At 38.9% G+C, this 14652-nt stretch overlaps 1 protein-coding gene across 1 annotated transcript in view; it reads left to right on the forward strand.

The window, feature by feature from the left end:
- Window positions 1-1096: 1096 nt before the first annotated feature.
- Window positions 1097-14652, forward strand: part of NAALADL2 (N-acetylated alpha-linked acidic dipeptidase like 2) — a 979587-nt gene continuing 966031 nt past the window's right edge. Inside the window, exon 1 of the mRNA XM_051983192.1 lies at window positions 1097-1393. Within this exon, the coding sequence (XP_051839152.1) occupies window positions 1351-1393 (43 nt within the window). The 5' untranslated portion in view covers window positions 1097-1350. The remainder of the gene's footprint in view (window positions 1394-14652) is intronic.

Genomic DNA, 14652 nt, shown 5'->3' on the forward strand with positions numbered 1-14652 from the left:
CGTTCTGTTTAGCAGCATAAACCATTTCCTCTGCATAGCTTCTCTCTATTTTTCAGAATACAATACTTTCCCACAGCTCAAATGTGGGATCTCTATAAAAATCTTCCCTTTGACTTTTTTTATAACTCAACAATTTCAATTTGCTAATATATATATAGATATAGATATAGATATATACACACATGTGTGTATATGTATATGTGTGTGTATCTCTCTTTCTATGTGTGTATATATGTATATGTACATATATATATACATATACATATATATGTATATATATATATATATATATATATATATGTATTCTTCTTCTCTGAAGCCTTTCCTCACCCATCCATCTGCTAGTGCTTTCCTTCTCAATATCACCTTATATTATATTGATCTGTATGCACGTTTTCAAAGGCAATGAGCCAGTCTGTAAAACAGACTGGCTCCAGATCAAAGGACCTGAGTTCAAATATTTATCCTGAGGCTTTATAGCTCTATGACTTTAGGGGAGTCACTTAACACCAAAGGTTCTAAGTTTCCTTATTTATACAATTTATATAATTATATATGTATATAATATACACATGCATATACACACACATACAACTACATACACATATATGCGTACATATACATGTATATATGTGTGTATATGTATGTGTGTGTGTGTATAATAACATACCTCTTGAGATCTCTTTCAGGTCTACAGGTATGATCCTCTCACCACCCCATCCCACTAGAATATAAACTCATTAAAAGCAAAGCCCTTTTGTTTTGTTTAGTTTTCTTTTATCATTCCCTCCTCTTTGTCACCTTTCCTTTGAGCCTAAAAGATGCTTGATAAGGCTTGTTGAATGAATGAATGAACAACTACTGCCTTCATACTGCCTCCCATCTTTCTCATTCAGCCCAGGAATATCTGGAAACTGATATCGCCATGCTGTGTTTAAAGTTTTGTTTTGTTTTTCCTGGAAGAGAAGCAAATGAAGGATGTCTTTTAGAGCCTCCTGTTATCTATTGCCAAGTACCTCTCAGGAGCAAAGTGCAAATACTTTTCCCCCTCTCCGGTGAAAGTCAGCAATCAAAAAAATGAATATTAAAACTGAAACAAAGCCTTGTTGTGTGGGGCTCCCACGTTAACAGGAGAGCACTGGATCAAAGCATGTGAGCTCACTCACTTCATCCAGAAACAGGTCAGGCCAGCCCAGGTAATTCAGGAAGCAGCCCCATAATTATTCACAGCAGAGAGCAGGTAGTGTCCGATTACACTACTCCAGTTGAAAGTCAGAAGGTCAACGCTTACACCATAACCGACGCAGCTGGAAAGAGTCCGGGGGCCCCCGGTTAAAGAGAAATAGGAAAATGGGAGAGAACGAAGCCAGTTTACCTAATACCTCGGTCCAAGGTAAGTGTGTGTCTGCGAGCTTTGAAACGCTGGAGAGCGGGAACTTTAGCCGCGGCCCTTTACGGCATGTGGGCAGCCCTGCCCGGGGAGGTGGGGAAAGTGGGGAAAGTGGGGACGGCTCCAGCGGCAGCGCGCACCTGTCATGAGCGCCAGGCTGGCCAACCCTCAGCAATGCCATGTGCGCCGGGAACAGAGGCAGCCTTTATTTGCAACGCCCGCTGGGATTCTGGAGAACTTTTGACGTTCACCTGAGAACTCTGCAAGCGTCTGTCACGCCATCCACGTGGGGCTTATTGCCACCTCTGACAAAATAGCCCTCTTCGTCATGTGTAATACCGAGCTACCTTAAGTTTATTTATAATCTGCGACTACATTTGTGCGTCACTTTTTTTTTTTCTGGAAGTTAGGGGATGCCGGGGAATGTGTCCTCATCTGGGACAATAACACAAAGGGAGGGGAAACAGGTGCTTGGGAGGGATGTGGAGGGTTGGTAGAAAATGAATTTTCCTCCCTTAGCTTTGATTCTTCACTGATGGTTGCATGGGATGATAAAACTTTCCGGTGGGGGTAGAAATAGAGTCAGGCTCACTGGAGTGAAGTTTTGGAAAAGGCTTTTTGGAGGAAGTCGAGGCAGGCAGTATAGAGGGAAATGAGCACGCTGTTCACCCAGACTGGCTATTGGAGGAATGAGAATTCCCAGTCCTTCCTGCCTTCTTCTTCTCCCTACTCCCTCATCCCCCTTCTCCCCCCTTTTGGTATTATTGATACAGCTGCAGACCATTTGAACGCTTCTAACCTTGCATTGTCTTGTTCAAATTCTGTCTGGGTGTTGATTCTATTCTTTGTGAAGGCATCAGGAAAGTCAGAGAACCCATCTAGCTTGTGCTTGTGTGTGTGTGTGTGTATGTGTGTGTGTGTGTGTGTGTGAAGCATTTTTTGAGAATTCATATTTTAACATTTCAATCCTTTGCTTGCACAATAGAGACCCCACAAAACACATTTGGGCTGTTTTTTTTTTTTTTTTTTTTTCTGGTGCTATTTTTGATATGTTGTTTTACCAATTTATCTTCCTTATTTTTTTTTTTAATGTAGCATTCATGCAAAGAGTTTTTACTGAGGAAATTATCAAGGAGCATACAAATGACTTTAGAGTCACTTTTCTGAAAAGAAGAGCCAGCTGGAAAATGCAAGGATCTGTGTTTGCAAGATCTTTTGGTTTGCACCTAGACTTATCTTCCCTCCTTTAGCCTCCACTATGAGATAAAAGGGATGTATTTGACTATGAAAAACCCTTGCCCATATTTATTTGCAATACAATTGAAAGGACCCAGTCTGGGAGTTGGAAGATCTGGGATCCAGTTTCACCACTGACACCATGCATGTGACTAGTCACTTACAATCCCTGGCTTCAGTTTTCTTTTCTGTAATGTAAGAGGGTTGAACTAGGTGTGGGCTAGATCTCTTCCATTTCTCACTACTTGGTGGTATGGGTCAGTGCACACAGAGGCAGAAAAGGGAACTGGGAAGGAAAAGCACCTACTATGTTTCAGGCACTGTGCAGTGGTCCTGAATAAAAAAGGCACAGTTTTGTGTGTGTGTATGTGTGTATGAGAGAGAGACAGTAACAGAGACAGACATAGACTGAGACAGAGAGTCTGACAGAAACAGAAGGACAGGATGGGGTGGGGGAAGGGAGAGAGGGACAAACAGGAAGAGAGACATAGAGACAGGCAAACAGACAGAGGGAGACAGACTGAGAGAGAGACAAATAGAAGGAGGGGGGAGGGAGACACAGACCTACACAGGCAAACACAGGGGCACATTTGTATACACACAGAAAAACAGACACACAGTTTATAGTCTATTTTAAGTATCTCTATTTGGTGAAAAATCATAGTAAGCTCAGGAATGACCCTCACCACCAACTCTCAGAAGCTTGTCTTTGTTAGTTTTGGGAGGGATTTTCAGACTTTTAGAATCTCAAGAACATATGTGGACTTTCTTCTGGGAGTTCACCTTTGTGCCATGTTCAAGGTTATGCTTGGGGAACTCTGTGTTGATCGGAGCTAGATTTCTGATGCTACCCCTGTCCTGTTTTGTTTGTTCTCAGTCACTATTAGCTTCCCAGAAACCAGGGTCAACATTTCCAGCAAATATGCCTAAAGAAAGCCACAAAGCCAAAGATAAATTCAGGAGAAAAAAGGCTGCCTCCTCTGGCCTAATGAACAGCCATCATTTTGAAAGAGCCTCTGTGAGACTTCATAAATCTTTTCCCAGCAATCAGAGGAAGCTGGGATGAGATCAGTGCCTGCATTTGGGTTTGCACCCTTACTTTAAGCGAGAAAAAGCTCATTTAATTTTCCATGTGGAATGCATTGTGTGCTGTTCTGTTCCTGATCTTCTCTAAGTTAAAAAGCATTCATAAAGTAGTTCGAAACCATCATCTAAGCTAAAGTATATAGAAAGTCTGGTGTTCTCTGCTCTTACAGTGAGATTATTGGGTGAGGGTTGTTAAACAGGTAAAAACCACAACAGACCTCCAGACTGTTGGTTTCAAAGAGACTTTCACTCATATGAAAAGAACCTTTTAGGAACGGATCCTTCAAGGAGCAATTAGCACTTATTAAAGCACCTATTATGTTCTCAGTGCATATATATGAATGTCAAAGAACTGGACTGTCAGCTTCCTTGTGTAGTTCCATGCTTGTTGAATGATCATATTCATTTATTCAGGGTTAGGCACTAAGCTTGATATTTAGAAGAGAAAGTTAAAAATGTACCCTGCCCTCTAGGGTTTGACCTTTTATTAGAGGCCTGAGGAAAAGATAACCAGTTGATATTTTAAGCTCTAGAAATATTTGTTTCCTTTCTCCCAAAGCTCTTTCTAAATTCCTTGTTTCTATTGATGATACTATTATCCTTTTATTCATACAGGACAAATACTTAGGGGTCACTCTTGAGTCTTCCCTCTCCTTCATCCCTCACATCCAATTAATGGTCAAGTTTTGTCAATTCTAATCCACTGAATTCTGTTCATCCAAACTCTATCTTGGTTTAACACCCCATTCATATCCAATTCATGTGCAGATCAAGACATCACCTTCATGTCTTTGGTCCTCTTTAAGACTGAAGGACAAATGAGAAAAACAACTACTACTACTGCCACTGCTATTGCTGCTATTACTGTTGTTACTACTGTTACTGCTGCTGCTACTGTTACTTGTTACTTCTCCTATCCCTTTTCCTCTTCTTTCTCCTCCCCTTCCCGCTGTAACTACTGCTACTATTATTACTGCTATTGCTCTCTCTGCTACTGCTACTATTACTGATGAAATCTGTCACTAGGTGGAATTGATAGAGAAAAGCCTGAAGTATTGATAAAATTATTCCCCAAGGGAAGCAAGGAAGGACATTGAGATCATGGATAACTCTACCTTACTGTATTTAATCAAAAAGCCAACTAGGTCAAACCCCCAAATTCAATTTCCCTTATAAATCTGTCCATGACCCATGCCATCTTTGCTGAATCCTTTTTGGGTTAGCCTGCTGCAACCTTCTGTCCCATGGTTATCTTTCGCCTTCTTACTCTTTTATTTTGTTTTTGTTTAAGCTTTTTTTATTTTTAAAATATATGCATGGGTAATTTTCAACATTCACCCTTGTAAAACCTTGTCTTCCAAATTTTTTCCCTCCATTCCCCTCATTCCCTCCCCCAAATGACAAATAACTCAATATATGTTAATTATGTGTGATTCTCCAAACATATTTCTACGATGATCATGAGGCACAAAAATATCAGCTCAAAAAGACAAAAAATGAGAAAGGAAACCAAAAGCAAGCAAAAAACAACAAAAAAGTGAAAATACTATGTTGTGATCCATGCTCAGTTTCCACAGTCCTCTCTCTGGGTGCTAATGGCTTTCTCCATCACAAAGCTATTGAAATTGGCCTGAATCATCTCATTGTTGAGAAGGGCTATGTCCATCAGAATTGAGCATTTTATAACCTTGCTGTTGGTCTCCTGGTTATACCCACTTCATTTAGCATCAGTTCATGTAAGCCTCTCCAGGTTTCTCTGAAATCATCCTGCTGATCATTTCTTATAGAACAATAATATTCCATAACATTTATATGTCTTAACTTATTCAGCCACTCTCCAATTGATGGGCATCCCTCAATTTCCAGCTCCTTGTCACTACAAAAAGAGCTGTTACAAACATTTTTGCACATGTGCGTCCTTTTCCCCTTTTTTATGATCTCTTTGGGATACAGACTCAGTAGAGACACTGTTGGAGCAAAGATTTGATAGCCCTTTGGGCAGAGATCCAAATTGCTCTATGGTTATATGGTTAAATCTAACTCTTTTAAGGTCCTAAATTGCTGTATGGATTTACCCTGCCAGTCAATAGTATATTCACACTCCATGGCTTATTCCTTTAATGGATTCATGCAAAATCTTTTCCCTATTCTATTGCTCTCTCAATTCTATTTCATATTTGCCACTCCTGGTGCCTATTTTACCTCTTCTTTTCTCCTACCTTTTTCCAGAGAAAGACTATTGTGAATTCTTCACATGACTGAACCCCAACATCTGGGGCCAATTGCTCACTTGATCTCATCATTTGGTGTCTCCATCAATTTCATCATTGAGTATGCTGAACTTCAAACATATCACTACCACTTTATTACTGCTATATTTTTTGCTGTTACTGCTGCTGCTGCTGCTGCTAATACTACTACTACTATTACTACTATTGCATAGTCTCTTGCTTCCATTATTGTCATGATATTTTGAATGTTCTTCCTGTTGTCATTCTCTCTCCTCCCCACTCCATCCTCCACCCAAAATGATTTTCCTAGATCAAAAGTCTTACCATGTCATTCCTTTGCCCAAGAAGCTTTATTGTCTGACTCACTAATATTCTCTCCATTGCCTTTAGGATAAAATAGAAATTCCTACATTTTCAAAATAATCCTTTACAACCTGGCTCCTATCTACTTTCTCAGGCTTACTGGACATTACTCTCTTTCATACACTAAATCCCAGCTAAACTAGCCTAATTACAGTTGCCTATACATTCTGTCTTCCATCTTGTGTCTTTGCATAGGTTGGCCCTCTTATTGGAATATGTCCTTTCTTCATCTCAGGATTCCTTTCTTCCTTCAAAGCTCAGTACAAGTAGCATCTGCTGCAAAAAGCCTACCTTGATTCCCTCTTTCCCCAAAAATTGCTTTGTGTGTGTGTGTTTGTGTATACATATACATACATAAAAACAAATATATTATGTATGTGTGTATATATAATGTAGGCATTTATCTACTTGTCTCCCAGTGCTGACCAAGATCTATCTACTAAGACAGATGGATTGGTAACTGCTCTGCAACTAATAATCCTAGCCATTTGCCTACAAGTAAGTAGTTAAGTGAGGAGCACATGGTCTCATAATTAGCATGCATCAGAAGTGAGTCTTGCTGATTCTTAATGCTGATTCTGTATCCACTCCACCATAGCTGCTTTTTACTTGACATATAGAAGATAAAGAATAGATGTTTGGCGAATGAATGGGAAACAAAACACATTCAGATAAGGCAATGAAATAGAAAATAATTTTGGCAAATAGGAGTAAGACAATTGTCAAGGATTGCTTGGCAAATAATACCCTTAGCTCATCATTTTTAAGACGAGGTCGTGGCCAAAAATACTAAAATTACTCATGAGAGTACATTGCTAGCTGGATAGGTCATAGAAATGATCAAGACAACCCAAAAAAGGAAGTGAGATATGGTTTGGGGAGGGTTTTTTTTTTTTTTTTGATAAATAGCTTAATAGAAGTTATTAAAAGACTTTGCACTTTCTAATTATGCTAATTAAGAGCAACCATACTTCCTGCTAGTTGTTCTTTCTAATAGATTGCTACATCTCTGAGAAAGACTGAGTCGGGCACAGACAATGCATCAAATCATGGCCATCTTAGAGCATGTTGTGCCTAAGTGGGCATATTCACAGACTATCACTGGCACCCCATCGCGTGCTTTGAATGATAATAGAGAGGACCCTCTACAGCCACATGCCTGGCAGATTGCCTCCATTCACCAATTGGACCCCTGACAATAGAGGATTGAAAAGAACATTCATCGCATTTCTCTTCCCTGTAGATTTCAGCCTATCTCTTACACCTGGGGAGCTGATCAAGTGTGCTCTGATCACAGGTCTCCATATGCTCTTGCCAGTTGAGATTTCAGATAGGACCCTGAATCCAGATGAGGATGAAGGACTTACAAGGTTGTCCCGAGGCTAAATGAGCACAGACTTTAATTATCTTTGCAGATGTGCAAACTCTTTATTGATTTTAAATTACATTCCTTTAATGAATGGTGAAAAGTTAACAGGAACATTTTTAGCTTAGGGAGGGGTATAGAACTTGTCTGTTTGAGTCTAGAAAGATAAATAAAAAGGAAGTTCCAAGAAAAATAAAACAAAATACTACATATAGGTCAATGGGAATTTCTTAGAATTTTTGCAATTTATGTAAACTGTTAAAATTGGTATCAAAATATGATACTTATTCTGTGAAAAGTTTATTTAGGGGTAGTTAGTTAGTATAGCAAATAGAGCACCAGCCTGAAGTCAAGAGACCTGAGTTCAAAGCTAGCCTCAGACACCTAATACTTTCTGGCTATGTGACCCTGGGCAATTAACCTCAATTGTCTTGAGTAAAAAAAAAAAAAGAAAAAAGAAAAGTTTTTTTTTTTTTTTAAATTCATACAGATGGTAGATATATCCATAGACAGATTGCTAGATGCTTTGCTACATATATGATTTCACCAATGTGATACAGATTGTAACCCATTGCAATCTTTTTTGATTTGTACAACTCCGCCTATTGCTCTGAGTAGTTAAATGGCTTGCCCAGACTTTCAAAATTGGCACGCATCAGAAGCAGGCTTTGAATTCAGGTTTTGCTAACTCTTTTTTTTTTTTTAATTGAAGCATTTTGTTTTCAAAAAATACGCAAGGATAAATTTTCAACATTGACCCTCAGGAACTTGCTAACTCTGAACACTGATTCTCTATCTACTATTCATAGCTGTTTTTTACCTGAAATATATGTGGTGCTTAATTAATGATGATTAATGAAGAGTAAATGGCCCAAACATTCTGAGGGAATTCCTCTAGATTTCTCAATATTGCATAAGTACTATGGACTATTTCTCAAAATAGCTAAAAAGTTATAGAATATTGAACTCAGGTCTGGCCTTTTGATGCAGTCCTGTAAATCTAGGTTTTCCATAGTCCTGGACCATATGTCTCCCAGTGCTGACCAAGATCTATTAGATTTCTGGGTTGTAATATTGGCCCCTGGACTGATATTGAACTTGAGTTCATTAAAACCCCCCAATTTTTAAAGAATATCTACTTAGCCGTGTTTTTTTTTCCTCTTATTGTACTTGTGAAGTCCTTTGAAAAGAAAATCATAAATAAAAACAAACTGGTTTGTACCTAAAGAGTCATTAGCATCATATAATATATAGATATTTTCTATGTTTATAATTACTGTTACTAATAATTCACATTTATGTAAGACCGTAAGGTTTACAAAGTGCCATCTCATTTCATTTCCAGGTTGTCTTCCTCCCCCAAGCTCCAGGGGAAGACTTCTTTCATATATGTTGTCCTTCTGTGATCTTAAGAATTTAACAACTGGCACAAAATAGGTGATCCACCAAAGATTTGTTGAATAGAATAAGAAGTGTCATTCATAAAGTACTTTAACCCAAGCACTTTGCAAGATGCTTCTCATTCAGTATCAAATCTGATCCTCATAACCAGCCTAAGAATAAGGAACTATTAGTATCTCTAATCTAAAAGATGAGGAAGTGGAGGCTGAGAGGGTTTGGACTACTTGAAGAGAGAAACATGACTAGTAAATTTCAAAGGCAGGCTTTGAACTCAGGTCTTCCTGAGACTGAAGAAAGAGATCATAGCCCCATAATATGGAATGCCAAACCTACAGAAGACCCTAGGAATTATATTTCTCTTTTTTCTGGCATAGACCCTTTCAGCAGTCTGGTGAAATTTCTCAGAATAATGCTTGTTGCCTCCATTCATACTTTAAAAATATGCTAAATTTCAGTTGGAGTTTAGCGACAATAAAGATTTAGTTATTTTTCCCGTCCAATTTCATGAACTTTCTGAAATCTATCTCTGGGTCCCCAAAACCTGTGACCTCGCTAAACTTGACTCCTTTAATGAATGAAGCGGTTGATGTCTAGACAGGTTCAAGAACTTGCTCATAGTCTCATAATTCCTCACATGCAGAGCCAGATTAAGAAGTCATTCCTCTGTATTCCAGTCCAAAACTTTTTCTACTAGATTCATTTTTAGAGAAATATAGCACTTTAAATTTAGAAAGATTTGCTTTTCCCCTACTTGAATGGCAAAGTAATACCTCATAAAGACCTCCATGTTTGAAATCTTTCTTTGCTCTATTCCTGGAGGCAGGCAGGCAGTCACCTGACCTCCGCTCCCCAGCCTGGCGGCTTTGGGACATGGACCTTTCCCCACCCAGCCTTGGCTTCTTTCCCACCCCCAGTAAAATCAGCAAGTCTCTTAAGCTGCACTTTTATGTTTCATTCCAACCCCTTGACATCTCCTGGAAGGACCAGGGGCCCTTGGCCTGTGGATGTTTCTCAGTATAGAGCCTTCAGTGTTAAATTATACTTGTCCCATTTGGCTAGTAAAAGATGGGGAGTGGGGGTGGGGAATGAAAACAGGAAGGTGCCTAAGTGTCTGTTTCTAAGACACAGCCTTAGGGTAGCAGTACTGTAGACGGCAAGGTGTCAGACCGGTTCTTCACGTCCACCATCCCTCTCTGTGGTGGGAAAGGTATCTGGGTATTCATCATCATAAAGCATGCCTCTGAGTGCTTTGAAATCATTTTAAGATTTCTAAGAGGAGGAACCAGTTTGTTATCCCTCCTCCTTTCCATCTCACGGTAACACCTGGGAACTTTTACAAGCCCTTTAAGTGAGAGGACAGCCAAAGGGCTCTTATTGAAACTGTCAGTGTCTAAATTAGGGGAAGCATATACACTTGTACTTGGTTGTAGGTTAAGGAAGCCAAGGTCCTGGGCTAGTGGTTATTGAGGCTGCAGGATGGAGACATGGAGCCACTGAATACTGGGTAAGTAAGGATTACCTCAGAGAATTAAGGTTCCAAGGACTCCTGGATTGAGAATGGATAAGAAGAAACAGCTTTACACAATACCCCATTCTGAAGGTCTAGACAAGGACTTGAGTAACCCAGGAACTTCACCCAGGTAAATTGAGGAGATATACTTTATTTATTTATTTGCGGAGGCGATTGGGGTCACACAACTAGGAAATGTTAAGTGTCTGAGGTCACATTTGAGCTCAGGTCCTCCAGACTTCAGGGTTGTTGCTCTATCCACTGCACCACCTAGCTCCCCCAGAAGGTGTACTTTTAAGTAGAATGTAAACTCTGAGGGCAGATTTTATTTTTTCCTAGTGACTAGCAAACAACATGGCCAAGTGTTAGTAAATGTTTGTTGAAATGAATCTAAAAAAATCCAGAACTGGCCCAGTGGAAAGGGTCTTAGATTTGAAGAACAGAATCAAGAACCTCAGTTTCTTCATCCTCAAAATTAGAGTATTTGTTTATGTTTTCTCCATAGACCAAATATAAGGATATCCCTTTTCAACCTTATTTAAATAATTAAAATGGAAAGTTCTTAATAGATTATGTCTGTCATATCTCCACTGTTCTAGTGCCTGGCATCTAAGTGGGGTCTTTAATAAATGCTTGTTGCCTTCCTGACTGCGTAAACTGTACATCGCCCCCAATAGAAAGTGAGTGGCTCCCTCTCCGATCTTACGGCTTTTTGCTTAGAACATAAGTTCCTTCAGATGAAGGACTGTTTCGTTTTTGTCTTTGTATTTCCAGAGCCTGGCACGGTTCCTGGTCCCTAGGAGGAGTTTAATAATGTGTGTTGATTGATTGATGATCCTACGAACGCTTGAGTCCAGTGGGCAAAGGAGAGAATGGTAGAACACTTGTGAAGAATATCAGAGTAACTTAGCTGTAGAGACCCCTATACACACGCAAAAAGAAATCAAACAGAATCCTAGTCTTTATAAGACATTTTACCCCATATCCACCCTCCTAAAAAAAAAATCCAATGTTTGAATAGAACAGAAGAAAGAGATGATTCAAGTATGGGGGAAGGGAACAGAACAATCTAATATTTTGACACGTCGATTCCCGAGCTTGTTTCTGTACCCTTAAAAATGGTTAGCGTATGACTACTTTGGGTTGAATCATATTTCTTAGGTAGAAATACTGTTGTTTTAGAGGGAAAGTTTTAAAACTTTAATTAAGGTAGTCATAAAACTTTTCCACAGAAAAGGTGTTGCATAACTCCAAGGTGACATAATTATTAAAAGGCTATTATTAATTTTCCATTATGAATTTTTTCATGCACAGAGGAAAAATGTATCCATCATTGAATCAGCACCTTATGCCTTCTTAGAGGCATGAGACATAGGTGTAGTGATAATATTAGGATTATGTGTGTGTAATGACTCTATAATTATTACATGGTATGATTTTTTTCTTCTTTGGGTTCTGGAAATAGTTTAAACAAATTTAGATAATAAAGTGAGCTAGTACTATGTCAATTGCTTCCCCCCTACTCCACCCCCCTCCATCTCTATCATTGAGGGCGCTTAACTAGACATGTCCTCGACTCCTCATCTGAACATCTTATACTTGGCATCTAAGATGGAGAGAAATCAGTCTCCTTGACACAATTGAGCAGAAGCTCTGATGAGGGTGAAAAATACATAAAAGGACATTGAGCTGCTTTTTATCCCTTGAGCTCCTAATCTCTCTCCAAGAAAAGTATGTGTAAATAGTTTGCCTTGACAATCCCTACCTTGTTGCCAGAGATAGATTTATTTAACCGTCTTCCACAGTTGAACACTTTTGAGGAGGGATTCGTAAATGCCCTGGGTTCATTTGGATTTAAAATCCATCCACCTGTCTTTCTTAAACCCCAGATCAGGGGAACACGGGTCGTTCAGTGTGAGCTAAAAAATAAAATGTGGTATTACTTAGAGGATAAGGCATAAGAGCCCATATAAAAGAGACTTGGGTCTGGAGAAAAGCAAACTGACTTTAAAGATAGTTGAATCAATGACAAGCATTTGTGGGATCAGGAGAGCCAAAAAGTATGCAAGTACTAGATCTTTTCTCTATTCATACCCTGACAAGGAATCTCCTGCTATCTTTGGAGATCTCTTCTAACCCTGTGCTTCAAACATAATTTCTTCCGTTCTCTTCTAATTTTGCAAGAGGTTCTTTTTTAAACTAAATGGAAGAAAAGCCTTCTTGGTGGTCTTAGTGGTAAGTTTTGAGATTTCTTTCATTATCAGTCCTTTCAGTTCCTTTAATTCTGAAGTTGGTGAGTTCCTCCTTCTTAGAGATAATTGATGAAAAGCTTGTTGGTAAGAGTAATCAATTAAGTCTGTCAAGTCTATGAAGAATAAGGACTGGATTTGTGATTTTACTGGTGTAGAGGACTCCCAGGTGAGGAAACTCTCTTTACCAATGAAAGTTAGCATTTTTAATGTAATTTATTATCTTAGAGTTGCCTGGGGCCAGAGATGGGTTAAGTGAGTCACCAAGAGTCACAAGACTGGCATGAGGCAGGAGCCTGGCTTGAACTCATGTCTTCCTGGATTCAAACTTGGCTCCCTAGATACCTGATTTAATGTATTAAATATGTCTGTGTGTGATTGTTACTGTTGCTGTTATGTCATTAATATTATTGAATAGCAAGTTTTTGTTCACCTTGTGCCGTTTGCAAGACATGATGCCAGGTTCTAGGGATTGCAAGGGCAAAACTTAGAGTCCCTGCCCTCAAGTGACTTACTGTCAACTGAGAAAATACACTATATACATCAAAAAATATTGTAGAGTACACTGGGGAAGAAGAGAGTGCTAAATACGCTGAGAATGAGGAAAGATTTCACAGACGAGGGACAGCCAGTGTTTAGCCTTGAAAACAGAAAGAATTCTAAGAGATGGGGGATGGCTCCTTATGGGGGATGGCTACCAAAAATGAAAAAAAAAAAAAAAGTGGAAGATGGAGTACCTTCCTAGTAAGTGGAATGGCTACAATTCGCTAAACCTAACCCTAACCTGATTCCCGACTGTAATCCTAAACCTAGTATGGGGATCATTTTACAGAATGATAGGAAATATAAAACAATTGAGAGCATCTTTTTTAGTTTTTTAATGGTGAGAGTTTTCATACCAGGAATTGCCTATAAAGATAAGATGGCAGGTCTGGACCACGCATACATGTTACTATATGAAACACTAAGTACACAAAGACAACTTGTATTTCTTTGATCACATTAACTTTCTTTTTCTTCTGTCCTACCTTCATGCTACTGATTTTTTAACATGACATTTTTTTTATTACTTTCATTTTGCTTTTTTTCTCTGAATTTCTATCTTTCCATATTTCTTTGTCATTTCTGTACTTATGATTTCTGTGTTGATGCACTGTGCTTTTTTTTTCAGTTCTTTTCCATTTTTTTTTTGACTTGAGTTACTTCCAGTATTGTGGTTGTGTGTGTGTGTGTGTGTGTGTGTGTGTGTGTGTATGTATGTATGTGTATGTATGTGTGTATGAGAGAGAGAGAGAGAGAGAGAGGAGAGAGAGAGAGAGAGAGAGAGAGAGAGGAAGAGAGAGAGAGAGAGAGAGAGAGAGAGAGAGAGAGAGAGAGAGAGAGAAGAGAGAGAGAGAGAGAGAGAGAGAGAGTGTGTGAGTGAGTTGTATCTAGAAGAGATAAATGTGCTGTGGGTATTTTTCTACAGATAATTTTTCTTCCCTTTAATAGCATCCTTGGGGAATAATGCTACTAGTGAGATCACTGAGTCAAAGGCTTTGGATAGTTCTGTAGTTCTTAATGTATATTTTCATAATGCCTTTCAAGAAGAATGCACCAATTAGTTGGATAGCTATAGAGGGAAAACCACTTCTTCTGCATTATAAATGAATCATGTTTCACAAACAGAAGCCTAGAAATAGTGTCTTTATTTTTGAACTTGGTATTGATTCTCATCAGTCTTTCAGTTGCCAAATTTTATAGTTTCTATAGTTTCCATCCACCCTTCCTAGAGGCATGTGCTCTCTCCTTATGTCTACCTCACAGATCCTTAGTTTTCT

Source organism: Antechinus flavipes, chromosome 3 (assembly GCF_016432865.1).
Source record: "Antechinus flavipes isolate AdamAnt ecotype Samford, QLD, Australia chromosome 3, AdamAnt_v2, whole genome shotgun sequence".
In the NCBI taxonomy this organism is placed as follows: domain Eukaryota; kingdom Metazoa; phylum Chordata; class Mammalia; order Dasyuromorphia; family Dasyuridae; genus Antechinus; species Antechinus flavipes.